This window comes from Phoca vitulina, unplaced genomic scaffold (assembly GCF_004348235.1).
Source record: "Phoca vitulina isolate PV1807 unplaced genomic scaffold, GSC_HSeal_1.0 scaffold20, whole genome shotgun sequence".
Taxonomy (NCBI): Eukaryota; Metazoa; Chordata; class Mammalia; order Carnivora; family Phocidae; genus Phoca; species Phoca vitulina.
In genome coordinates this window covers 23,938,555-23,965,424 of record NW_022589723.1, presented here as the reverse complement: position 1 = coordinate 23,965,424, position 26,870 = coordinate 23,938,555, and the positions used below count along the sequence as shown (strand labels likewise).

At 36.1% G+C, this 26,870-nt stretch overlaps 1 protein-coding gene across 8 annotated transcripts in view; it reads right to left on the bottom strand.

Moving 5' to 3' along the window:
- The window catches only part of TCF12 (transcription factor 12), a 372,079-nt gene that overhangs the window by 11,424 nt on the left and 333,785 nt on the right, over window positions 1-26,870 (bottom strand). For 6 of the 8 annotated variants that reach the window (XM_032417040.1, XM_032417041.1, XM_032417043.1 and 3 more), the window contains 7 exons: window positions 24,904-24,982; window positions 17,791-17,864; window positions 16,717-16,788; window positions 15,763-15,969; window positions 7,262-7,376; window positions 5,848-6,010; window positions 1,269-1,501 (listed from right to left, as the gene is read on the bottom strand). In XM_032417040.1, the coding sequence (XP_032272931.1) occupies window positions 1,269-1,501; window positions 5,848-6,010; window positions 7,262-7,376; window positions 15,763-15,969; window positions 16,717-16,788; window positions 17,791-17,864; window positions 24,904-24,982 (943 nt within the window). The remainder of the gene's footprint in view (window positions 1-1,268; window positions 1,502-5,847; window positions 6,011-7,261; window positions 7,377-15,762; window positions 15,970-16,716; window positions 16,789-17,790; window positions 17,865-24,903; window positions 24,983-26,870) is intronic. The other 2 variants (XM_032417042.1, XM_032417045.1) reach the window with 1 other exon arrangement.

Here is a 26,870-nt window from a genome sequence, read left to right as displayed (position 1 = left end):
GGCCTTAATAGGAGCAAGTATCTGGTTTTAATGGTAGATTGGTTATGCATGAAGTAATCTACTCATCATTCTTATTTAAATATACTGGAGGGAAGTGGATGGATCAGTTCATTACTATGGTTAAGTTTTTCTGCAAATGTATTCAAGTTCTCTAAACTCTGGTTTCCTTAGATAGAGTGTTCTTTCTGTGACCAATGCTGAGGGTCCATGGTTATAGTTGTTAAGTATCTGTCTCACTCGTATTCTTTTTTCTTTTCCAACTTTATCTTTAAATAAAATCCCATATAAACATCCACTAAATAAGAAAGAGTTGTTCTTAATGAAGAGAAGGTAGAGGTAGGGTTTGGAATCCAAGGGCACATCTATAATTCTTTGCCAAAAGACTTAGGATAAAACATTCGTAACTTTGGATAAGAAGACAATGAGGTATATGAAAAAAATCAAGCTGAATGGTAAAAACTTTCAATGGCAGGAAGCTTGTATTGATTGGTAAGATAAGGTCTAGCATATAGGTGATTGAGACAGGAGGTGTGCAATAAATACTTGTTCAAAAAATGTAGTTTCAAAGCTTCTTCAATATTCCATCAAACTTCTTGAAAGATAAAACAGCTGGGGCACTTGTCTGAGTCAGCAGTGGATAAGCCTGTAATAAACCATACTTTTGCCCTAAGAAACACACAAGCATGTCAGTGCATATTAGGCCAAGAAGTTCATGGCATTCCTGATCAGGGATCAACCAATAAGCCCTGAGACCATACTGACCTGGGTATAAAGAACATCCATATGAAGTAAAGCCAGGAGGGGCCAGGATCAGGCATCCTATTAATCAGCAAGGCCATTTTAATAGATGGCCCAGGGTAAAGCAGGCAAGAAATTCCATACAGAGAATGGGGAAGACAGGAAGGAGCAGGGAGGAAAACAGGTCTGGGCAGGTTAATTCAACAGTGTGGGCGACCAGACTTAACAAGAACAAGAACAAAGGGGCATAAAGCACTAATGCTGAGCAGCAAGAAGAGGCTGGCTATTCTCTGCAACATTTCAAAGGACTGTGCTCTACTGGTTTGTGGGAAGGATCAAGCCTACAGATACTGACGAATATTATGAGACAGAGGTGAGAGAACTACAGAGAAAACTTGATCCAGATGATACAGTGGTAGAAGTACTAGTTGAACTTAACAAACAACTTCCCAAGCAGAAGAGCAAGTGGAAAAAGAAATGACTGCCCACCTAAGCCAGAATAGTTATGTATCTTTGCTGAACCTACTTACCTCTGACTTGCTGTTCTAGACTAAGGATGACTGCCACGGCCTGATGAAGAATAAGGAGTTTTGTTTGGGGTTTTTCACTCTTTAAATGGAGCTGACACATTCGACCAAGCTCTTTGAATGCCTCGTTAATATCCCGCACACGTAAACGTTCTCTAGCATTGTTAGCCATCCGCCTTTCTTTCTCCCTTTCTATCTTCTGTTCTGGGTTCAAATCCTCATCTTCATTAGTACTGCTAGAAAACAAAGTAACGACAATGTCTATTAAGTCCCTATAAAATCAGGGACTTAGGACTTACCTGCTCATTGTATAAAATTATAAAGGTGGAAATGAAAATTACCTATAAATTTTACCAATTAGTAGTAATAGTTACACTTAACATGATTATATATATCTTTCCAGTCTTTCTTTAATGTACATATATATATATGTAGTTGAGATTATATCACATACATTTTTCAAAAAATGTTTATTTATTTATTTATTTATTTATTTGGAGAACAAACACATGTATAAGTGGAGAGAGGGGCAGAGAGAGAATCCCAAACATACTCCACACTGAACGTGGAGCCTGATGATGCAGGGCTTGATCTCACAACCCTGAGATCACGACCTGAGTTGAAATTAAGATTCAGACGCTCAACCGAGTCACCCAGGCACCCGACCACATACATTTTTAAATGCATTTTCCATTGCACATTCAGCATAAACACTTCTCCATAATAGTGTAACTCTTTGTAAACATAATTTGAATGACTACATAATATTCTAGTGCGTTCCTACTCAGAATGTGATCAGCAGCATCAGCATTACTGGGAGTTTGTTAAAAACACAGACTCAAGTTCTACTGCAAGCCTATTGAATTGGAAGCTACATTTTAACAAGATCCCTGGCTGGTTCATATGTACATTAAGGTTTGAGAAGCACTGTCCTAGTACACTAATGTATTATAATTTGCCTAACCTGTGCTTCTAAACACGTTACAAATCATCTCCCGCAAATGTTGTTTTTTTTTTTCCTCACTTGGTAAGAAGGAGGAAGAAAAGCTTAAGACACAGAATGAGAGAAATATCTCAGAAAATGACTGCTTTTTGTTTCAGAGAGAAATATCATCAGTGGTGATGATTCTAAAACATGAGTCATGGGGTGCCTGGGTGGCTCAGTCTGTTGGGCGTCTGCCCTTGGCTCAGGTCATGGTCTTGGGCTTCCTGCTCAGTGGGGAGTCTGCTTCTCCCTCTCCCTCTGCTCTCTCTCGTTCTCTCTCTCTTGTGTGCATGCTTGCAGTCTCTAATAAATAAAATCTTAAAAAAAACCATGAATCAACTGGAACAATTTTTTTGAAGGACAAATTGGCAAAATGAACCCAAAGCCTTAAAATGTTCACTATGTCTTGATCAGCAATTTCAACTTTAGAAATTCATCCTAAGGATATAATTGGAGATGTACATAGGAATTTACATAAAAAAGATCACAGAATTATTTACTTTAGCAACTAATTGGGAGTCCAATAATAGGACACAGGTTAAATAAATCACAGTACATCCAGACAATTGTCTACTATGTAGTCTCTAAAAATTAAGCTGCAGATTATACTAATAAGTAAAAGATGTCAGACACAAGACTACATACTATATGATTTACATGAACCTCTAGAAAAGACAAAGCTCTAGTAATGGAAAAGCAGATGAATGGCTGCCAGGGGATGGAAGAAGGGTACTGATTACCAAGGGGCATAAGGAAACTTTTTGGGGTGGTAGAAACATTCTATATTATTAATATTGTGGTGGTTATAAAACCATATACATTTGTCCAAGGACAAAAACTGTACACTTAAAATTAGTGTATTTTATTCCATGTGAATTAAACCTCAATAAAGCTGGCTAAAAACAAAGGAAAAAACATTTGAGAAAATTTAGGGACAGATGAAAATATTAAAAATACACTGTTATATGAAAAAAGTTGATATTATAAAACTTATATCTAGTTTAATTCCAATTTAAACTATATTTATGGGATATCTATTCCTTAAAAAGTAAACAGTAGTTAATTCTTGATAGTTCAGTTTCTTTTGATTTTTGTGTTCTTTTCCATATTTTCTAAATTTCTGTAATGAAAACAGATTAAGTAATCAGAAAAAAAAAACATTTGAGGGAGATGATTTGGAATAACTTTTAGAAAATTCTATTTATATTTCAGAAATAAATGACTGAGCAGAGTCTCTCAGAACCCTGAAATAATATGTACAAATAGATGTTTTCTCTGCTCCAATAAACTTGAGTACTGTAATAAAGATTAAGTACACAATAGATTTTTACTAGCTAATTGTCAAGAATTACATAAAAATATTCTTTTATAATAGAATCACTAGCTCTTCTACTTCAAAGGAAACTTTACAGATCATCTAGCCCAAAGGTTTCCAAATGTGGCCACCCATCAGAATCTTCAGGGACAGTTGAAAAATACAGGTTTCAAAGGTCCCACTACCGGAGATGCTGATTTAGTGAGCTTGGGTTGGGGCCAAGACAACCTGTATTTCTAAAATGTTTCAGGATTTTGTGCATTAGGGCTGAGAACTACTGCCAGATCCAGAGAAGTCAGTGACTATCCTAGGATCACACAGCTAATTAGTGGCAGTGTAATGACAAGGACCCAGGTAAGTGTTCCATGGAAGTAAGGCTACACCACATACCTAAAATTACCATCATCATAACAGTAACTATAGTACCTTACGGGGTATTTACTGCATGCAAAAGAGTGTGCAAAGGGCTTTATATGCATCATTTTCAGTTTATTTCCATAAGAATCCTATAATAGAAAGTCTTTTTAGAGAAAAAAAAAAAACAAAAAACAAACCTAAAGTTCAGAGAGTTTCAATAACTTGTCCAGGGTCACTTGGCAAGTATGTGATGGAGCCATAATTCAATCCCAGGTTAACTTTATTTATCCAAAGACCATGTTATTAACCTATTAACTATCATTAATTACTAAGCATTGCTGTTATCAGTAAACTATTATACTTACTGTCTTCTCAATTTCTGATAACCTATAATAGGGTTCAGTAAACTATGGCCCATGAGCTGGCTCCCTGTTTTTGTACATAAAATTTTATTCAAAGAGCCATGCTCACTTGTTTATGTACTGTCTTTGGCTGCTTTTATTATAATGGCAGAGTTGAGTAGTTGCGATAGAGACCCAATGGCCCACAAAACATAAAATAGCTACTGTCTACCCTATACGTGGAAAGTTTGCTGAACTTTGACCTTTAAGATGAAAAAATGAGTAAGAAGGAAAGATGCAAATTATTTATCTTAAAATTCTATTTGAATAATTAAACTATTAAAACATGCCTCAAAGGAGTAGTCTCTGGATTCCGTGACCCAGTTTTTACTTCTTCATGCCCCTGCACAACTGAGTACAAGGCATATTAGAATGACAGTATTAAGGGGCACCTGGGTGGCTCAGTCAGTTAAGCATCTGTCTTCAGCTCAGGTCATGATCCCAGGGTCCTAGGCTCCCTGCTCAGTCGGGAGTCTGCTTTTCCCTCCCTTTCTCCCTCCCCCGCCCTCAGCTCATGCTCTCTCTCACTCTGACAGTATTAGAACCTTAAGATTTAATTTTTAAATGAATTTTCAATTTAATTTTTTTAGTTATATCTACCATACTCATCGTGGTCTCCTTTGTACCCTAATTTAATATAAAGAACAATGTTTTAAATATCTATATGTGATATATACATATTATTGATGCCAAAAAACAGGATATGCCAAAAATATACCAAACCATCTAAATTTAATATAGAACTAGAAGAAAAGTCTGAGGGAAGAATCTGGAAATCATTTGAAACTAATGTACTGTGTGTCAATATCCATATTGAAAAGCAAGGTCAAGTCTGATTTCTAGAAAACCTTCCCCAACAACATCAGTCCACCTGGAGTATTTCCTTTTCCATACCTCTCAAATTTTTGTTTAAATCAGGAGTTGGCAAACTTCCTCTGTAAAGGGCCCGATAATAAATATTATCAGCTTTGTGGGCCATCTGGTCTCTGCTGTAACTACCCAAATCTGCCTTGGCATTGGGAAAGCAGCCATAGACCATATGCAAATGAATGAGATATGGAAGTGTTCCAATAAAACTTTATTTATAAAAATAGGCCATGGGCCATATGTGGCCCATAGGCCACAGTTTGCTAACCTCTGGTTTAAGTCATACAATAGAGTTTTACCATAAACATAGTATTAAAAAATATATTCAAATATTTATTGGTAGAATGTATCTAAATGTCTCCAAATGCACAATTTAACTTGTTTTATTTTGTGCTCTAACTGAAGGGAGAGATATAATTCTTCTTTATATGTAGCCCCTAAAATATTGTGGTATAATGGAATACATAATTTTGGAGTCAGCATCATATGCCTCCCTTTTTACGGTTGCTATGAGCACTAAATGAGGTAACACATGAAGTCCCAACACAGTACTAGAACATAGCTGACACTTATAAATGCATGATACCTTTCAATTTTCCAAGTATTTTCCACCCATGGCAAGTGAGTGAAATGTAATACCTGAATGCTAACAAATACCTTGTTCTGCCTCTAGATGAAACCTTGATATCTTTTTGGGAGGATTCATCATCTGATTTCATGTCATCTGATGAAGGAGGTTCATGAAGGTTTTCATCTTTTTCTTTGTTTTCAGTCTTGATTTCTGCTGGAACAACAGTTCCAGACTGACTTTGCAAGCCACCTAACAAAGAGGCAAAGAAACATAAATGTCCAGAACTAGAACTAAGACAGTAAAAAGCCTTCTAGATGGTGAATGTTTTTATTTGTTACAGGATTATGGTGGAAATCTGAAGATGTAGGATAATATACTATTTAGAGCTGGAAAGAAAAGATCCACAAACCTTGGAGAAAATGGTTTTTAAAGCAACTATATTTAAAAGAAGAAGTCTAGGGCACCTGGGTGGCTCAGTGGGTTAAGCGTTGGACTCCCTGCTCAGCGGGGAGTGTGCTTGAGATTCTCTCTCTCCCTGCCTCCCTCGACAACCCCCCTCAAATAAATAAATAAATCTTAAAAAAAATAAATAAAAGAAGTCTGACCTTGATGGTCACTCTAATGCTTACTTTAAGGCACTATTTAACAACTGAATAAGTATGAGAAACTTGATGCAGTTTAGAAACTGACTTCTAAGGTGCTGCTAAGGTAAAGAAAATAAGCTTTAACATTTTCCCAGATAAACACAATAAAATGGGTTGCATGGTTAAATATAACTGGGAAAACTTTACTTTGGTGGTCTTAACATTGGTTATATACTTGTACTTATAAGCTCTATTATAACATTTGTCAGTTTGTTTTTATCAGAATTGTCTCTCCAATTAAATTAAAATCTTCTAAATAAAAGCTACTATCATTTGGAGCTCTCAACATACTCAGAAAAATTCCCCACTGCCTCTAGGGACCATGAGGGCTCAGTCACGAGGGGAAGTGATTAGGAAAGAGACACGACGGAAGCAGGAGCAGGTAAGATGACCAGTAAATACTGAACAGTTTGCATGTGGTTCTTTTTTTTTTTTTTTTTTTAAAGATTTTATTTATTTATTTGACAGAGAGAGACACAGTGAGAGAGGGAACACAAGCGGGGGAGTGGGAGAGGGAGAGGCAGGCTTCCTGCTGAGCAGGGAGCCCAATGCGGGGCTCGATCCCAGGACCCTGGGATCATGACCTGAGCCGAAGGCAGATGCTTAACGACTGAGCCACCCAGGCGCCCCTTGCATGTGGTTCTATCCATCAATAAGTATCTACAATTGGCCCAGCAAAATGGGGCAATTAGAATTCTAAATATCTACCCTCTATATTCAGTAGCACTGCTGTTTGGAATTGCCCCACCTAAGATGACTTTCGATTCACAGATGTCAATCTGCTTGTAAGAAAGATGACAGTGTTCCAAATGATATCTCTGTATGCATTACTGCTGAAAACCAACAATACAGTTACCTCTATAATTTTCTTGTGTTTTGTGGTTCAAGTCTGTGCTTGAAGCAGTGACCGTACTAGACAGGACTGAATGATTGCCATTGAGACTGACAGAGTCTTCTCGATGAGTTCCAACCTAAAGTTTAAAAAAAAAAAAAGAAAAGAAAAGAAAAGAAAAGTCAAGACAGTTCAGGGGCAATAACTGTTTAAATTCTTTTAATGGGTTTAATAGAGAAAATGACATAAATCACTTATCTGAATTTAACAACTTTTTTGGGATGTTACTTTTCTGATTTTTGGATTTCAAAAGACTTGATGGTACCACTGCTTTTGAATCAAAATATAAAAAATAAAATTCCAACTTTCAAATTTTATATCCCACAGAAGGTTGTGTGAAGCAAATGAGCTAACAGAGATAAAGCACTCTATAAGCCATAAAGCACTACACATTATAGCATCTATTAATAATCCTACATCAATCAATCTGAAAATCTATTCCATATACATATTCCATATGTATGAATTTGCATTTAACAAAATATTGCTACACTCCAAGTAATAATAATATTTATCTATACTTTGGTATACCCTTTCCTCATACACATATATAGTGTGTTGGTTTTTCTTCTTCCTCTGCCTCCCTCAAAAATTTTAAAAGAGGAGCAAAAGCAATACAAAATGAAATTAACTTAAAACAAAAGTTCTGCATTGCCAGGCAACAAAAATGACATATATTTTTATTCTGTTTTAATCAAACTTACATAAATCACAACTAGCCTAAAATTAGAAGGTAAGGCATGCAAATACCACCAAGTATTTTAGCTATAGCAATATTTTTGGAAAAACTGGTTACAAATGAAGCTTTTTATTAGAACAGTAGCATATGTATCAGCTACAAGATTAAGCCTTTAATTAAAGAGGTTTATTGCTTGGAGTTATATATAAGAATCACTGTTTTTCAACAAATCCTTCAATCCCAGCAAACTCTTTTGCTTTAAATCCCTCTTGAGTAATTAATATAGCTTTTATCTTTCATGACTTTGTATGGATTTTACCCTAAGAGGTATAAATACCCCTATGCAAGTTTATCCTTTGGTTTCTTGTGAGCTAAACAAAAGGCACCAAAGCAAAGTTTCGGGCAACAGGCCATTTGGTACTGGACTTGATTAGAACACATCAGGTCTTTCACTATACTTTTTAAGAAATGTCTGTTCTCCACCCTTATCTTTAATGTAGTTTTTCTTTTTAAATTTTTCTGAGGTGGGGGGTGGCTCAGGAGAGGGGAACAGAGGGAGAGAGAGAGAGAATCTTAAACAGGCTCCATGCCCCGTGCAGAGCCAAGGTGGGGCTCCATCTCTGACGACCGTGAGATCATGACCTGAGCCAAAATCAAGAGTCAGACACTTAAATGACTGATCCATCCAGGCGCCCCTTTAATGTAGTTTTAAAAAACCCACTTAATGTATTCCCTATCTACTTTTAAATTTATTTGAGGATTAGTCATTGCTGAGGATTAGTTGCTTTCTTTGCTTGCTATGAACTACTTAATGATCTAAGGAGGTCAGTTCAAAAATCCCATTTATAAAAATAAATATAGTATAAATATAACATATAGCTGCAAAACCTTTGGGGCTTTAGGAGCCTAAGCCTATTCTAAAGATAAAAACCACCAGAACAGTTTTGACTGGCTGAAGAAATCATTGCAGGACAAAGTAAAAGCTAAGATTTCTGTGCTTGTGTTTATAATGTGAACTTAAAAGTTCCTGTGATCTTTGCTAATATGTGCTAAATTTTGTTCTTACCTAGTATTTTGAGGTATCATACCAAGTAGTTAAAAGAAAATAGCCTTTTAAAACTTAAACTTTTAAACATATGTATATTTACTCTATACTATATGTGTACAACTCATTTTATAGCTCTGTAAGACAATACCATCGAACAGCCACAGACTGAATTTCCATCCAAGCAGTAAGTGATGGTGCAGCTTCTGAATTCTTACTTCTTTTTATTAGTAAAAACAATTCTGATTTTCTGAATCTCAACTAATAAAAATGTTCTATCATTTCCTTTCTGATGAAAGGCCTGGCAGACAAAAGATCATTATTGAAGTAAATCTTAGGGATTTTGCCTTTACCTGAAGGAAAATCAGACGGCTGATCAATTTGTTTTGGGATATAAACGCCAGCAAATATTTTCATCTCTTTGGAATACTACAAACTTAAGTATTTTTTTTGGCTCCCAAAAAGAAAAAAAAATTAAACCTTTAAAAAAGGTTTAGACTAGACTCAGACTAGCAAAAAGCTTGAAGTCTGGAGTTCTTCATGTTAATGAAGTTAGCAGGAACTTTTTTTTTTGGTAACTCGATTCCCCGTGCAAATGGCCCTCATATATTTTCTGGAGAATTTGACTTTCACAGTTCTTAAAGTTCTATTTAACCCTTGCTCACACCGGCTCCCATGTCCTCCTTTTAATCTGCAGCTACCCATTCAAATGGCTCTGTCCACAGACACAACAGGTGTATAAACAGTTCTTTGTCTGAGCTCAGAGACTGGGCCAGCCAGATAGGACCCTATGTTTAATTGTTCCTCTCGTTAGCATACAGCTGACAGGCTGCTGCTACTGGGGGAGTAGCAGAGGAAGGCAAACCCCTAGGTCTGCTATGCTCTAAATTTCAATTATTATGAAGAGCTCTATTTCAGAATAAAAGGCCCATCTCATTAAATGACATCATCCTGCATTCTGAATCTTCACAATCTGTGTATGGCCTTACTTTTGTGGGAGCACCCAACAAGGGACCTGTTTTCATTTAATTTGGCCAATAGCTTTAGCACCCACAATAGAAAAATGCTAAATCTAATTAGTTGATGAATAAGAGGTCTTGTGAATTAAGGAGCAGACTGAAAAGTACTCAGTATGAATTCCTCTCTGATTCTGAATTCTATTCTAATAATTTGTTCCATTTGTACTGTTCACTGAATACTAATGATTTAAATTAATCAGTATTAATCTACAGACTGATTAAAGGATCTTTATGTTCTGTGTGTATTTTGTTTTACCTAAAGAGGGGTTTTAAGCTAGAAACTTGGTAGAATATGGCTCCTTTTTAATGATATTGTCATAAATATATAACCTATATGGTTTTCAAACTTAAAAAAGTTGCCATGTGGAATAATTCTGAATTTATAAATCTCTTAAAAACCATTATAATGTAGTTTTAATGAAAAAAAAATTAAATTGCCCATTCAGGAAAAAATTGGTTAGAAAAAGAAAAATACAGTTAAAAATAAACTCCTTCAAATCATTTGAAGCCTAGACACACAATTTCTATGGCATACAAGCCTATACTAATACAATTAAATACTGTCTAAATGTAAGGTTAAAAGAACTGCAAATGTGCTATGTGACAAAAGTGCTCATTTTGAATAAATATTTCTTTATTTGCCTGTTAGTCTTTAATAACTTTATTTTATGTCTCTTAGAACTATTCTCTAACTGCTTTAGGATTTAGAAAACAGATATAATTTATATTTTTAAATCATTATATAAGAAACTTTAAATCCTACAATTTAACATTATTCTGTCATACAAGAACACTAGACATCTCCAACCACAGCTTAAACAACAAAACCCCAAACAATTAAAAAAAAAATTAAAAGAAATGGTTGGATTAAATTTCCTTAGTACTTATAACAAAGAAATCAAAAGACCTCATGGATAAAATTTTGTATCATAAATGAACTTTTTAATATTTGCATCAAGTTTCCATTAATACAAAAAGCTTCTAATACAACTTAGTATGAAGTTGAAATCACTGTTAGAGGAAGGAGTACTTTCTGTTAAAGATAAAAGTGCTTGAGCTATCTCATTGGGCCTCAGTATTCTAGATATTACACAACCATAAACAGATATGACATACAATAACTTTATACTGTTGAGACCTCTTCATAATGCCCAAATAAAATTAACAATTCTAGTCCTTTTCGGTTTTCTACTTAATATCAGTATTTTTTCTTGCCAGCAGTTTATTCCAAGAGTTTATTCTTACACTAAATAAGTGGGAGCAAAACTGAAGTCCATTGCTGACATTTTAATAGTTCTAAAAACCCTGATTTTGTGCTTTAAAATTTAAACAGTATACCAATCATATCCTAGTAAGAGTACCCAACAAAAAAGTCTTAAGTTTTATATTTGCATTCAGCAAATATGGAGAAATCATCAAAAATATTAAAAGGGAATATGAAATTAAGTAAATGAAAATGTTAACACCATTCAAAAATAAGAGCAAATATTAAGGCTATGCCAGGCTGTCTATACTAATTATATTTTAAGAAGCAGGAATTATCCATTTCTTAAATTTCTTTTTCTGACATAGTAATCTTTCTAAAGATTTAATTTTTGTGTGTATTAATTAGATAGCTAAAATAATGTTAAAAGCTTTCTGTGGTTGAAGCCTCATATAATTCTAAACTTTGAGGCTGGTCAAGTTCAGTTAAAAGTAACAGTCGAAATTAAATCTTTTGATTTTGGCTCCTATTAATATATGATTTTGGCAGTTGGTAGTCTTATCTCCTTGGTGTGAAATATAAAAATCTTTTTCTGGAATAATTAAAAAATACCAATGATTTCATCTATAAGACAAGAAAATGGATCTTCCACAAGTCAATACTATCAGCTATGGATGACTTTTACTGACATAATCTTCTTACAACCGAAAACAATGTAAAGAAAGTTTACCAGCAGCAAAGTTACTTCCCTGACCAAGGGACACTATTTTGATTAAACCTGTCTATGTAGCCTTATACCACAAGTAATCTTGATAGCACTGCAGGCTGAGAGCTGGGCTGTCTGTACCACTTTTATCTTGACATCAACTCTTCTACTCTAAGTGTATTCTGGCTTACCTCAATCAAGTATTCCAACTACTTCAACAAAACTCCCAAACTAATCATTAAAAAAATAAGCAAACAGTTATAAGGCTCCAAGAAAAAGAAAAAAACTTGCTAACCCTCATTACCTGCACTGGGAAGCTAATTTATGTTCCAATTCAAAAACCGGCAAGGTGTGGCCTGTTGGCCAAAGGTGACGAACCATGAGAGATTATGGACTCTGGTCCTGGTGTTTTACAAATTAAGGAGCTCTTTTTTTTGTAAATGAAGTTTTATTGGAACACAGCCACACCCATTTGTTTTCATAATGTCTATGGCTGCTTTCATGTTACAATGTTAAAGTAGTTGTGACAGAGACCATATAGCCTGCAAAGCTGAAAATATTTACTACCTGGCCTTTTACAGAAGTATGCTGGCTCCCTTTTCTAAATACTAGGAGAGAAAGCAATATCATATTTAAAACCTGCAATTTGGATGGTGACCCACAGTAAATGCCCATGAGAACAAAAATTTTATTTGAAAGTTCTGTGGAATTCCTGTAATGGTATTTATCAGAATAACTCTATTCTCTGCAGAAAATAAATGGAATGATGAAAATTACATGTTTTAGAGAGAAGTTGACCTTACAAATTCTTTATATATATATATATATATATTTTTTTTAAGATTTTATTTATTTATTTGACAGAGAGAGAGACAGCGAGAGAGGGAACACAAGCAGGGGGAGTGGGAGAGGGAGAAGCAGGCTTCCCGCGGAGCAGGGAGCCCGACAAAGGGCTTGATCCCAGGACCCTGGGATCATGAGCCGAGCTGAAGGCAGACGCTCAATGGCCGAGCCATCCAGGCACCCCGACCTTACAAATTCTATATGGTGATACAGAATTGTTGGTAAACTGTTATTTCTGCGGTTACTTCATAATTTTGGCCATGTAACCTCCATTTTTAGAAATCTTTATTTTTTTATTTTATTTTTTTTAAAGATTTTATTTATTTATTTGACAGAGAGAGAGACACAGCGAGAGAGGGAACACAAGCAGGGGGAGTGGGAGAGGGAGAAGCAGGCTTCCCGCGGAGCAGGGAGCCCGATGCGGGGCTCGATCCCAGGACCTGGAATCATGACCTGAGCCGAAGGCAGACGCTTAACGACTGAGCCACCCAGGCGCCCCATTTTTAGAAATCTTTAAAATAAATACTAATTTACGTTAATATAGAGGAAAAGTATAAAAACTACCAGAAAGTCAAACAGGACCAAAAAGGAAAAGTGATTCTAGAATGTAAAATTGTGTCATTTCTTAGTCGTCATCAGTTAGAATACAGAGGGGAAAGAGGAAATAAGAAAAGCAGGAGATTAATTCTTAAAGATGGCTGGCAATAGCTGTAATGCTATGTCCCCCCAAATCACATACCTTCCAATCATATGAAAAGAGTTGATTTCACATAGGTGGGTACTGGGCGTGTAAGCAGGGGGCTCCTGGCACTGCTGATGTCCTCAGGCATCGTAAGAGCCGCTAGGATAAGAACCTTCCTCAACAGGATGCCTAAGGCTTAGCTGGGAGAGTCACTGGCTGACTATGAGCTTCATTTCATTCTATCCTTAGATCTTTTTGCTGAAATTGAGAACTGAGGACTCACAGCTAAACTGTTCATTTCAGAAGGATGGGAGATGAACAGTGACTCACCTGACAGTTTCAGATTTTTTTGGTCAGTTAGTAACTTTTATATTTTGAGGGTAAGCCTGTCAGAAACGTGTGGCCCCACCTCCACTACTGACTGGATGGGGTGGGTGCAGCAGATGACGTCCGGCAGGTTTTCACCAGCTCCACGGCCTCCATGACCTGGAGAGAGGACCTCGCTAGACACACGGAGCAACAGCGCGGGCTCAGCTGCCGTAGCACGGACGCTGCTGCTCAGTCTGAGCCAGACGCACCCCCCCCGGGCAGAAGACTTCTTTCTAGACTGCTTTTTTTTTTCCTTTTAAAAGAATATTTCTGGCAGCCCTTTTGCTGATGCTCTGAAGTAGGCAGCATATTCCTAGAGGATGTAACGGAAGCTACTTTTTTAATTAAAAGCTTCAGGGCAGTATGTAATGAAACAGTTTTTCTCTCCACAAGTCTTTCTAAAATGCACTAGATTTCTACATGGCTTTGTAGGGCTGGATTTTGAAAAGTCTCTTTCCAACTCATACCCAAAGCTCATAAAAACAACCACCTGAAGACAGAAGTTCCATTTTATACAAACTCTACGTTTAATTGGGAGGAGCCAGAGATATATCAAATATTGTATAGGAGCAGTGAGCTATTAACAGGGAAGAATTAAAAGACGATTTTAAGAGGTGAAGGAATAACTTCAAATGTTGCCAGTTCAGACAAACTTGGGATTCAAATATATTGATTTTCAAGTCATTCTTCTAAATAAGGATAAGCAGTTATTTCAACAAAACAATAATTATTTGACATTCTACATTTATATTTGCAACAAATGCTATCTTATTATACTGATATTATTTTATTATTACTAACAGTGATAACACCACCCTATATTTCTATGACTTTCATAATTTTAAATGTTTTCACATTTTATTAGCTTACCAAAAGCAACCAAAATTTAGAAGGAGCCCGAATTTCCAGATTTTCTGACATTGAAAAAAATCCCAAAACTGGTTGTTAAGATATGCAGGCATCTACTGTCACCTATGCTGCTGAAAACACCGTACTCAGGAAACTAGGCAGCCGTGTTTGATGTTTACTTCAGCTGCTCCAAAATGAATATAAATGGCTGTCTGACATGTGAATGTGAAAATGTGGAACCAATCCTATTTTACAGAACACAAGCCTTCAGCATTTGGGGCACCTAATTATTTTGATGATAGGTGAATTTTACCCTCGATCACATGGTTTACAGCTAGAAATCTGTTTCATAGGAGAATATTCCATAGCATGCAATAAAGCCTAAAAACAATGCTATAAACACTCAAACACACGGCATCAGTTAAATTGCAGGTTCAAAAAGAGCTTCATTCCTTTAGAAGACAATCTGGATAAAAAATAACGTAGGACATACAACAGAATTTTTGATTTGCTGAGAAGTTTTACTTTTTTCTCTCTAAAGAATTATTATGTTTTTAAAAAGATGGATTGAATTACTTTATTCTCTTCAGAAATTAATTGAACATTGTTTCCTTTCATTGTCACTTAAATTACAGCTATTCTTAAAACTACCCAATTTTTTCTTTATTTGGTAATAAAGCTTAAATTTGGACTGGTACAAATAATTTCACATTCCTTCTGCTTTTGAAGGCTGGTTCTGAATTATAATAAACAGCCTTTCTAGACCAGACCCCTTGAAATTCAGTCTTGCTTTACTGTTTTTGCTTAGACTTCCTACCATTTCAAGGCAAAACTGTTCTGGCCACACATCTGGAAAAAAAAATCTAAGTTTAAGCTAAAATGATCTTGTAGAAAGCTTTAGCTCTTTGCACATGATCATAGCAGGACTTTAAGGGCCAATGCTCAGCCAATGACCCTGCCCAACAAGTGTTTTTAAAAAAGAAGGACCCTCTCTTCCAAAGATTTCATGAAAAACATTTAGGAATATAGGCTTTAGGGTATATTACAAAAGAGATGAGCACTATTTTACCATTGAAGCAGATCGACTGCTTGTAACAAGGCTTGATCCACCATAGTTTGAATTGAGGCTTCCAATTGATGCATTATGGGATGGTCCCAATAAACTGTGTATATCACTGTGACCAGCAGGCAAACTGGTGGACGGTCCCACAGCATGGTTCCGCAGCACATGGATAGCATCATCCAGTCTGTCTAAACGATCCTCCATTCGAGATTGCTATAGGGATTGAAAAAAGACATGGAGGTTACTGCTGGTATCTGTTAAATTATTAAACTGCTGTTTCCTACTTTGGGATATATGGAAGACAGCAAGTAAAAGGTACTATCAAGTAACTTCAAAAGCAACTACCTGCACTACAATCAAGAATCAAAGAAAGGACATTTGTTGACTATGCATAATTAACACAGCTTCAGAAACAAATCACTGCTTCATAAAAATCTATTTACCAATCTACCATGAGGCTATTTCTTTTAGCTTCCTACAAAAGATGAAAGCTATTCTGCTGTGTCTGATAATTACAGGTGATAAAAAAGATAACCTGGACTTTAATACTGATCTTTGAAATGCAAGCAATTTAGGGAAGGGTCCTCAAATCCATCAAGTTTAAGGTGTAATTTTGTTTTAAGTGAATAAAGCACACCTATCTGAAATGGTGAACACATCCAAATATGCTCTTTCACAAAACTGAGGGAATGATATTGTCTGTGGATACACACATGCCCCATACACAAACATATTAGAATTTTAAAAATCAAAAGCACATGCCAGTAGAGCTCTTTTAAAAGGAATCATTCTCAATAACATGAACAAAAGTCTATTTTTACATACTGTACGAAAACGAAAATGGTCATTGTTTGATTTTAAAAGACTCTGGAGTCTGTACAGGCTTGAAGATTTTAAATGGATAATAGGAAGTATAATTAATTGAAACACAAAAAAGGCACCATCTAAAAGAAATAGTACCTCACAGACATCCTTTAAGAAGGACATTGCATCTTGCAAATGCTCGTGAAGTTGCTGCTCAACTCGATTTTTCTGGCAAAGTCAAGACAGAACAGGAGGCAAAGCACAGGTTAAGATTAACTCCAAAAGAGATGAGGAAATAGCTGATGTGCATGTCAGCATAACATGTTAGTAAAGTTAACACAGAGACCTGCAAGATCTACTTGTATTAAGGTATGAGAAGGCTGGGATTTAACAGCGAAGTTATAAGGTTAGCATCTAAACAGCACACATTGCTTATATTTGCTTGCAAAATATGAGAGAAGAAGACTTTCCTTTCAATTGTTCTGTTAGTCACAGAAAAAGAACTTTTCTGTTTGCAACCTGGAATTATTGAATGACTTAGCATTCCATCAAGTCACCCTTATTTTGTTTTTATAATACTTTGTAATTCTGTGGTAAGCACTGAAAAGCAACAGCAGTTAACATTCTACCACAAATTCTTCGCGCTCAATACCCAGACAGGCTTTTTTATTCTACTGCCTTATTCGTTTTGTTAAATAACATTTTTGCTTTTACAATGAACACAATCCATTTTTTTAAAAAAGAAAACATGGGAAATAACACTTTTCAGGACAAATATAATTGATATTACATTTTAAACTTTTAATGGAAATGTAATAAACCATATACAGAATAGTCACATGAGAAAGAGTAAAATATATCATTTTCCACTGCTCGACTAATTTTCTTGCTTTTACTTGGTCTCTGTGCCTTTTCATTTGTTTCCTCTTATATGTAAACATAAAAGTACAGAAGAATTGAACTCTAGATTTATCAAAGAAGCAAAAATCCCATAACTCTATTTTAACACCAGTTGTCCTGAGACCAGAAGCCTGAGGTCCCAAAGAACAGATGGCAAAAGGCACACCCAATGTGTCTTATACTGTTAAACTACATCAGGCCATTTGTTAGCAAAGAATTCGTGTGTAATGCTATCCTACTGTTTTTTTCACTGTTACTCAAGATTTACTGAAAAAACGCACTCCGCACTATCAGATAAAAGTGACCTGTATATTCCTAAGAGGCTCTTACCAGGGAGTGGAGTGAGTTTTCATAGCTTGGGGATGAAGGAGCTTGCCCTCCAGCTCTGGGCCACTGACTGGTACCTGTTAAAACAAAACACAAAAGCACACATACATACATACCTTGGTTCACTCAATGATCTTGATAATGTTCTGAAAGAAAGGGTAACGATGTTCTGTGTATATAAACTTATGTAAGCATTTTTTGTTCAGCCTTCAGCATAGTATTGGCTACTGACAAGCCCAACACATTAAAAAAAAAACTTTTTCATTATTAATACAACAGTGTAGGGAGTTAAAAAAAAAAACTATACTTCAAAAAATAACTACTTTTTAAAAATTTGTATTAGTTATTATAATTTCTATTACTTTGTAACAAAAAGAGCAGAAACAGACCCATGAATACAGAGAACTGGTGGCTGGCAGAGGGGAGGGGGAGTGGGGGGAAGGAAAAAGTGGGTGAAGGAGTGGGAAGGTACAGGCTTCCAGTTATGGAATGAGTAACTCATGGGATGAAAGGTACAGCATAGAGAATCTAGTCAATGGTACTGTAATAGTGTTGTATGGTGACAGATGGTAGCTACACTTGCAGTGAGCACAGCACAACATATAGAGTTGTTGAATCACTATGCTGTATACCTGAAATTAATGTAACATTGTATGTCAACTACACTTCAAAAAACAAAACAAAAACAAAAACTACTTTTATGTTTGCATATTCTTCAGACTTTGTCCATAAGCACATATTATCTTGAGAAAATGTACTTAAAATACATGTAATTTAAAATTCTGTTCCTCCCCCATGGCTTTACACAGTCTTTATGATAATGTTATTAATGATTATGTTAATATTCACCTGATTCTCTAGATCATAATTAACTTAACCACCATTATTACCTCACTATTGGATGTTTTGGTTGCTTTCAGTTAGCTCTCATGAATAGTATCTAAATATTACTATACTGTGAATGGTAAGTATTGTTATTTTCTTTTTGGGAACACGTCTTGAGGATAAATAGCATTTCTCTCTTTCTTTTTTTTTTTTAACCGGAGCCCAACATGGGCCTTGAACTCATGACCCTGTGATCAAGACCTGAGCTGAGGGGCGCCTGGGTGGCGCAGTCGTTAGGCGTCTGCCTTCAGCTCAGGTCATGATCCCAGGGTCCTGAAATCGAGCCCCGCATCGGGCTCCCTGCTCTGCAGGAGGCCTTCTTCTCCCTCTCCCACTCCCCCTGCTTGTGTTCCCTCTGCTGTGTCTCTCTCTGTCAAATAAATAAATAAAATCTTAAAAACAAAAACAAAAAAAACCTGAGCTGAAATCAAGAGTTAGATGCTTGACTGAGCCACCCAGGCACCCCAGGGATAAATAGCATTTCTGAATTAAAAGGTATAAATATATCTATGATCCTTAATTCACAAAGCCAAATTGCTTTCTAAAGTGTCTTATTATTATAAATTATACACAAATGAACCAATTTCAAATGACTGCAAATACATTTACGATTATCTATTAAACACTTTCCCAGTATAATTTACACCAAAATGCATTATTTAATTTGGAAAATATCATTATGAGAATTGTTAAATGTTGTTTACCCTTCAACTTTAGAAAAGTAGCAATATAATAACATAAAGAGAAAAAAGAAGCTAAGAGTAGAAAAAATAAAAAGGAAAAAAAACTATAAAAAAAATGAAAATGTTAATCCATCCATGTGTTGGGGAGAATGCAGTGTTTAAATGGTCATGCCAAAATAGCTTAAAAAAAAAAAAAACAATTGATCAAAAATCCTATTTCATGACTGTGCATTTGGAAATAAATTATTTACAGACAATAACGAAAACCATTCAATTAAATACATATTATTGTTCTTTATAAAAGCTTCAGTGACAACCTGAATTATATTAGGAATCCGAAGTTGGAGAACTCGAAGGTTTACTTAATTTGTCTCATTTACTGCTAAAAGAAGTTTTAACCTATGTTCCACTAAGCCTGTTGTTGCAGATTATTTGCTATATTTAGGAAACACTGAAAACTTATGATAAATCATAACTATTATAGTTCACTTTAGTTGAATAACCTAGTAATTGCATTCCCATCAATCATATATATTTTGCAAGTTGAAAAGTTGGATAGATTCTTAACCTGATTGTTTTCACAATTATATGCACACTGTCGTGATTATATAGAAGAAACTTAGACACTAATATTCTAAGAAAAAACATATTAATATACTTCATCAGCTAACAATTTTTTTTTACTTGTAAGCAAATCACAATATTTTGAGGAAAATTAAAGGTTTCCTGCTAAACATACAAAGGTAATCCTAATTCAACTATATAAATTATGGACAATCTAAAATTGCGCATTGAAACAGAAGCTTGTGAATTAAATTTATATAACAAGTAGAATTCAGCAACCAGAGAAACCCAGTAACTGACTATATGAAGAATTCACATAAACAGCATTTCTGTTCAGCCCACACTCTACCACTGATTTTAGTGCATTAGTGTGTTCCAAGCACTGATGTAGAACTAGGAATTTTATGTGAATAAGAGGTTACTCATAATTCGTTTTGAAAAAGACTCCAAATTACTTTGAAAGTAGTTCCTTTTAATGTTTATAATATTTTCAGACATTTTGCTCCATTTTTCCCATTTCCCTTTGGGTGATCAGCCTGTAACAGGACCCTAATCATCAAATTATTTAATCTGTATGGGATAGTAATAACAAGTTTTATGTTTAAACACCTCAGGATTGTTAGCATGCATCTGCTTGGCAAAACAGGCAATTTTTGTGGTTCTTCAACTAGTTTAGTGTTGAGGAATGAGATGTGCAATGAGTTACTTAGGTAAGAAATCACCTACACTCATTATTTTTTGATAGTGATATGAAGAAACCATGCTAACGTCTATATCCAAAATGTAATTCATTAAACTGGAAAAATACATATACACTCAAACCTGTTTTGTTTTTATTATAGATTGGGCTGCCCCATTATGACATACTTGGTTAAAACAGAATACTAACATGCTTAAATCACTGATACCTGTTTGAACTTCATAGAAATGTCAAATTATAGTTCATGGACAGAGCTCCTTGCACCCCAGTTAGTCCTTTCAAAAATTCATGCTATTAGTCACAAAGGGGATGACTGGATAGAGTTAGTTCAGTAGAAGTCAATCCTATAGCTGATGTTGGCATCTCTCTCTCTAGCTTGTAATCATCAACTGTAGCATTATTACACAAATATGGAAGAGAATAGGGTATTTCCTGCCTTCCTTCCCTGTCACCTGATATCTAGTGTAGAAATACCTACACTAGAGGTAGGGGCTTACCCTTTCCTTCTATTAGATAAGCACAAGCTTTCAACTGTTTTTGTAGTTAACAATTTCTACAAACACCTGGGCCTTTTAGGGATCACCCCAAAGAGCTAGTTCTTATTCAAGAAGGACTGTAATAAACTTACCTGCTATTAAAATTTAATGACCGTTTCCAAAAAACAAGCTAGCTAGGTGATTAGAATAGGAGAACTGAATTATTTGGCTAGAAAATGTGGACAGGCTTTTTTTGATCACTAAATCCAAAATCCACCTAGTGTTTCTGACCTGCTCTCACTCTGAGTGGAACTTAGAGTTAATTGGTTAATAAATTTTAGAGACTAGATACCAACATATTGAATGGCTGAGAGAAATTCTTAGGACCATTTATCACGCATTTTCCTTATTTTGTTAGTTGCTTTCCCTTGTAATCTCACCTTAAACTTTCATGAGATCCCTTGTACTTGGAAAAAGTTGGATAATCCTTAATGTAGCATTGAGTGCTTTGCTTTCCATAATTTGGCTCCAGCCAACCTTTCCATCTTAGTGCTTCACACTTCCATACGTGAAGAGTTCATAATCAGTCATGCCCATGACTCTGGATGAAGAAGTCATGTGCTTTCTTGCATCTGGATCTTTGTTACACTCTTCCCTTTAGACCCAGACTCTTTCTCCTCCTTTTAAAGTCCTGCTCTCTTCATGAAGTTTATCCTGATCACTGTAGCTTAGGGTGAATTCTGATGGCTGTATTTTTATGTGTCCTTATCTTTTATTTTCTCAGCTAAACTGAACACCTGCTGAAATCAGATAAATGCCTAACACCAGGCACACGGACAGATCATAAAAATAAATATCTCATTGATTAAACTAGCCAAAACTAAGGAATCTTTTCTTCCTTCTCTTTTCTTCCTATTTCTATTGTAAATGTTCTCACGATTGCTACTGAGCACTGCAATTATTAAACCTTTATTTATATTCCAGGAGGAGGTAAGAAAGGCAAAACATGGTTTTGCTTGTCTGCTTTCGAAGTTTCCTTAATAAACACACGCTTTTAAATACTTGTGTCCTTTCCCAAATGGCAACTGTAATAGACATAGTCATCTCTTCTACCTTGCTGCTGGAGCCCTGATTTTGTTCAGAAGGCGGGTGGGGTATCTATCCTTTCCTGGTGTGAACCAGAAAAGAGTAACTCTATTCTTAGCTTTTGGGGTAAATCCTGATGCCTAAGATAAACATGGTGGTCCCATTTCTTTTGTGAGCAGGTGTGTGTGGTAGGGGCCCAATGCTGGCCAAGGACTCATGAGAGCCAATCTGTTGAAGAAGCTTCTGAAAAAGATTCTTAAAATACAAGGAAAAGATGGTCCTTTTTCTTCTACTGAACACTGTTTTGTCCACATATGGTACCTCGAACTGCTGAACTTGCCACCAGCCTGAGCAAGAACTGCAAAGTAGTAGAGCAGGAGCTCTGACATACTAGGGTCCAGGAACTTGCCCTGCTATGGGCTTCTTGTCGTACAGGATCAGCAATCCCCTCATTATTCAACTAAAGCCAGTCAAGACAAGAGTCTCTCTTCCTTTCAGCGTACAGCATCCTGACGGATACAATAGCACCATCTCAGAAGTTCCTCATAAGCATGCTCTAGGCAGAAACACATGTTCTTGGCCTGAAAAGTTCCTAAGGAAAATAAGTGGAATTTAAACAAGAATGGTGGTTGCCTTAGAAGATGCTTATGTGGCTCTTCACCTGTTTATCTCTCCTCAAAGGCCTGGGCCAGTCTGACTGATGCTCAGGCATAGAGAATAGGACAAGTGTAGAGAGCACACAGTGGGGTAGAATTTTTTACTCTAGATAACAGGCCACTGCAATACAAGGTACCAAATAACTTTCACATTAATTATAATAGAAGCTATGGTTTGCTCCATCTTTTTCATTTTTCCTTCACCTCTGAATAATTTATCACATTGTGCTCTCCTTTTTCCTTCTCCCTTTACATTTCTGCCAATTTAGGGTGTGTAGTATATGTACGTGTGTGGTGACAGGATGGAAATACTAGATACAGGAGATGGGAGAGATGCACTCGCATAAAATCAGTCTTTGATGTGCTGTTTCAGTAGGAATATATGAAAGAAAGAATTTTTCTTCGATTATGACTGCCGAATGGGAAAAAGAAGCCTATTAATACCTTCATTACACACTTCAACAGACCATAGATTTTCATTAATGAGCTGGATTAAAGGGGGGGGAAGGGTATCACCTATTAAACATCAAATAAAGATGGAGGAGGAAATGTGAGATTTTACTTCGGACCATTATTTTTTGAAAAATGTCTAAGTCTCTGATTCTCCATTTTAGTGATGTCCCCTCATAAATGCTGAACTCCTCTGCTGCCTGACTTCCCACCCAGTATTAATAAAAACCAAAGGATACTTTTACAGCTCACTGGGCAGAGGAGGCGAGGAGGTGGGAACACACAGTAAGGACAGATATTCTCATCTGATGAGAAAGGGAAACAGGCTGTGGCAAAAATGACACTGATAGCTTTAGTAAAACTGTGCCAGAAGGGTGAGCAGGGTTAAAGTTACATCATTCTTCCTGTAATTTCAGCTCTCTGTTAAATAACAACTTTAAGTCAATGGGTCTTTCATAGTCCCGTCTATGTGGGGAACAGCTGTTCAACTTGTACTTGACAGCTGAAGCCACGGGGTCGGAGAGAGTGGCCGAGCCCACTAAGAACCGAAAGCAGCTGCCAGCAGTTCAATCCAACACCCTACACCGGAGCGCTTCTTAGCAGAGGCCCAAAGCCAAGGCGCTAAGCACAGGTGACAGTCAGGGCCCTGATACACCAGAAACCTTCAACAAGGCAAAAAGGTTTAACAACAACAAGAAAGCCACATGGACTTACTTAATGACTTGATCAGAAAAGAGAATCAATGCTGAGGTCAACTGCTGGAGGAGTAAGGCAATTTTTACCCAGCTGCCTAATGTCTTTTCCTCACAACTAATATATTTCTTCTTCAGCATGTTTTTTTTTTCTCAAACACTGCTCAGAAAAATATAATTCAAGTTTTAAAATTATAGCTTAATAAATATTAAGCACTTTCCTATAATTTTATTTCTTTCTAAAGTCTAAAAATTCCTATTTACAATAATAATTGTACCTCAACAAATTTATACTGTAGGATAGTGACTGGAATTTGTTACAGCAAATGTGGAAAAAAACAGGAAAAAGTAAAACAAATTCGAACCGCTTCTCTAACTCACTAACAATATTCATCCACATTGACAGAGACTTCCTTAGCAAAAAGCTACATTATTCCCAAGAATTTATATATATATATATGAAATAATAACTTAGTGGACCTAAAAATAAAGACAAACTAGTAGAAACTTATTCACTTCTGAGTCTTATACATGGTACACGGAAAAGGCAGAGAACAAGAAAGAAAGATGTTACATGTTCTTCTAAATAGGGTATTCTGTTTACTTTCTATGTTACCTCACCAAAAATTTTGAATTATCTCCTATTTTGCTTTCATCCCAATTGTCTAACCTTATTTTTGAGCTGTTATAACAACCATTCTTAGAAATTATACCAAATTAAGAATCGGAAAAGAATAATTCAAAACTAGCAAATATTTCAATATTTAAAATGAACAAGAGGAAGGCTCTGTTTACATGTTTTCTCAAAATTCAGATGATTTTTCATGAATTTTTACTAGATTTTATTGGAAAATAAACAAAGTTCAAATATTTCAAAGCAGCCCAATACACGTTTTTAAGTCAATAGATAAAACAGAAGCCTACCTGTGAGAGGTGAGGGCGATCCAACTGGTGTTGATGGATTTGATGGAAAACTACTGCTGGTATGGTCAGGAGAATAAATCTAACCAGAAAACAAAATATACATTTATCAATATGTGACAACAACAAAAATAGAAATCCATTTGCATGGAGTTATTTTTATAATCTAAGTTGCCACCCTTAAAACTCAGAGTGAAAAACTGGTTTCATCAATTTAGGACTATTCCATTACATGAAGGCTATATATATATAGTTTTAAAGCTAGGATTAAAAAGTATCTTATATATTTTAGGGGCACCTACCTGGCTCAATCAGTAGAGCATGTGACTCTCATGAGTTTGAGCCCCATATTGGACACAGAGACTACTTTAAAAAAAAGTATCATATATATTCTAATAATGAGAGGAATAAAATACATCCTATCTATTTCTTTACTATTCCAGTTGAAAATTATTAAGGTTTCTGTTAGAACAAAAAAGAGAAGTGACTATGAGTTAACACATCTAATAAACAATTTTTCTTGGGGCACCTGGGTGGCTCAGTTGGTTAGGCACCTGCCTTTGGCTCAGGTCATGACCCCAGGATCCTGGGATTGAGCCCCGCATTGGGCTCCCTGCTCAGTGGGGAGCCTGCTTCTCCCTCTCCCTCTGCTGCTCCCCCTGCTGTGTGCTCTCTGTGTCAAATAAATAAAATCTTAAAAAACCCCAATAATCTTTCTTAAATATATCATCCAAATAAGTGATATTCATTAAAAATAATTATCTCAGGAAACTATTATCTTTTGACAATAGTCTTTAAAAACAGTTTTAGGGCGCCTGGGTGGCTCAGACGGTTAAGCGTCTGCCTTCGGCTCAGGTTGTGATCCCGGGGTCCTGGAATTGAGCCCCGCATCAGGCTCCCTGCTCAGCAGGGAGCCTGCTTCTCCCTCTCCCTGCCGCTCCCCCTGTTTGTGCGCGTGCTGTCAAAAAAAAAAAAAAGTCTTAAAAGCCAAAGAAAAAAATTTTTACATATTCTTTATTTCTTATTTAAAAAGTTCTCAGTTTGACCAACTACATTTTTGCCAAATTTAGCTCCAAATGATGTATCATATAAAATTGAACTTGCTCCCAAAGGGTATCTTGTCACCCTTGAGGAAAGTGGAAGAAACCCTAAAAGTCCTTCAGAAAATGTTCCCAAAATGATTTGTGAATTTCACCTCCTAAGAGGTCCACTTCATTCATTCATTCATTCATTGAGAGAAAGCATGCGTGCATGAACTGGGGGGGGTGGTGGCAGAGGGAGAGAGAGAATCTTAAGCAGGCTCCATGCCCAGCACAGAGCCAGCCCCATGTGGGATCGACGTGGGCTTGATCTCACCACCCTGAGATCATGACCTGAACTGAAATCAAGAACTGGATGCTTGACCCATTGAGTAACCCAGGAGCCCCTAAGGGGATCCACTTTAAAACATCTGGATGCATAAATTTTGGTATTTTGGCTAAAAGTTTTGTTGCGATATTTTGTATTTATTTCATATTGCTAAAAAAAAGTGACAGAGAATAGTGACAAGTTTACTTAATTAACCATTAAATATTTTAAAAGTCTCTTTAATCCAAGTACTAAGAGTCCCTAGGAAGTTTTCTCTAGGAAATTCTATTTCTATTCTGTTATAAGCATAATAAACCATCTTCACATCTCATCACTTAACTTAGGGCAGACAAATCAACTTATGTGGATGAACTGTGGTCAAACATTTTAAAAAGGAAAACTACTTGTCGGTGAAAGGAGTCATCCAATAGAAATACCCTTGTTCTGAATAAGCTTAGAGCTCTAATGAATTTAAAGAGGCTCAAATTATGGCAAACAAGGGGGTCTCAGCATTGGTTTTAAAGACAGCATAATATGCTTGAAAAAGCCAGAGACTGGGACAGGCTCATGAAAGACAAAATTCCACAAGTCATAATCATTAAACACAACAGCTTTTATTTTTC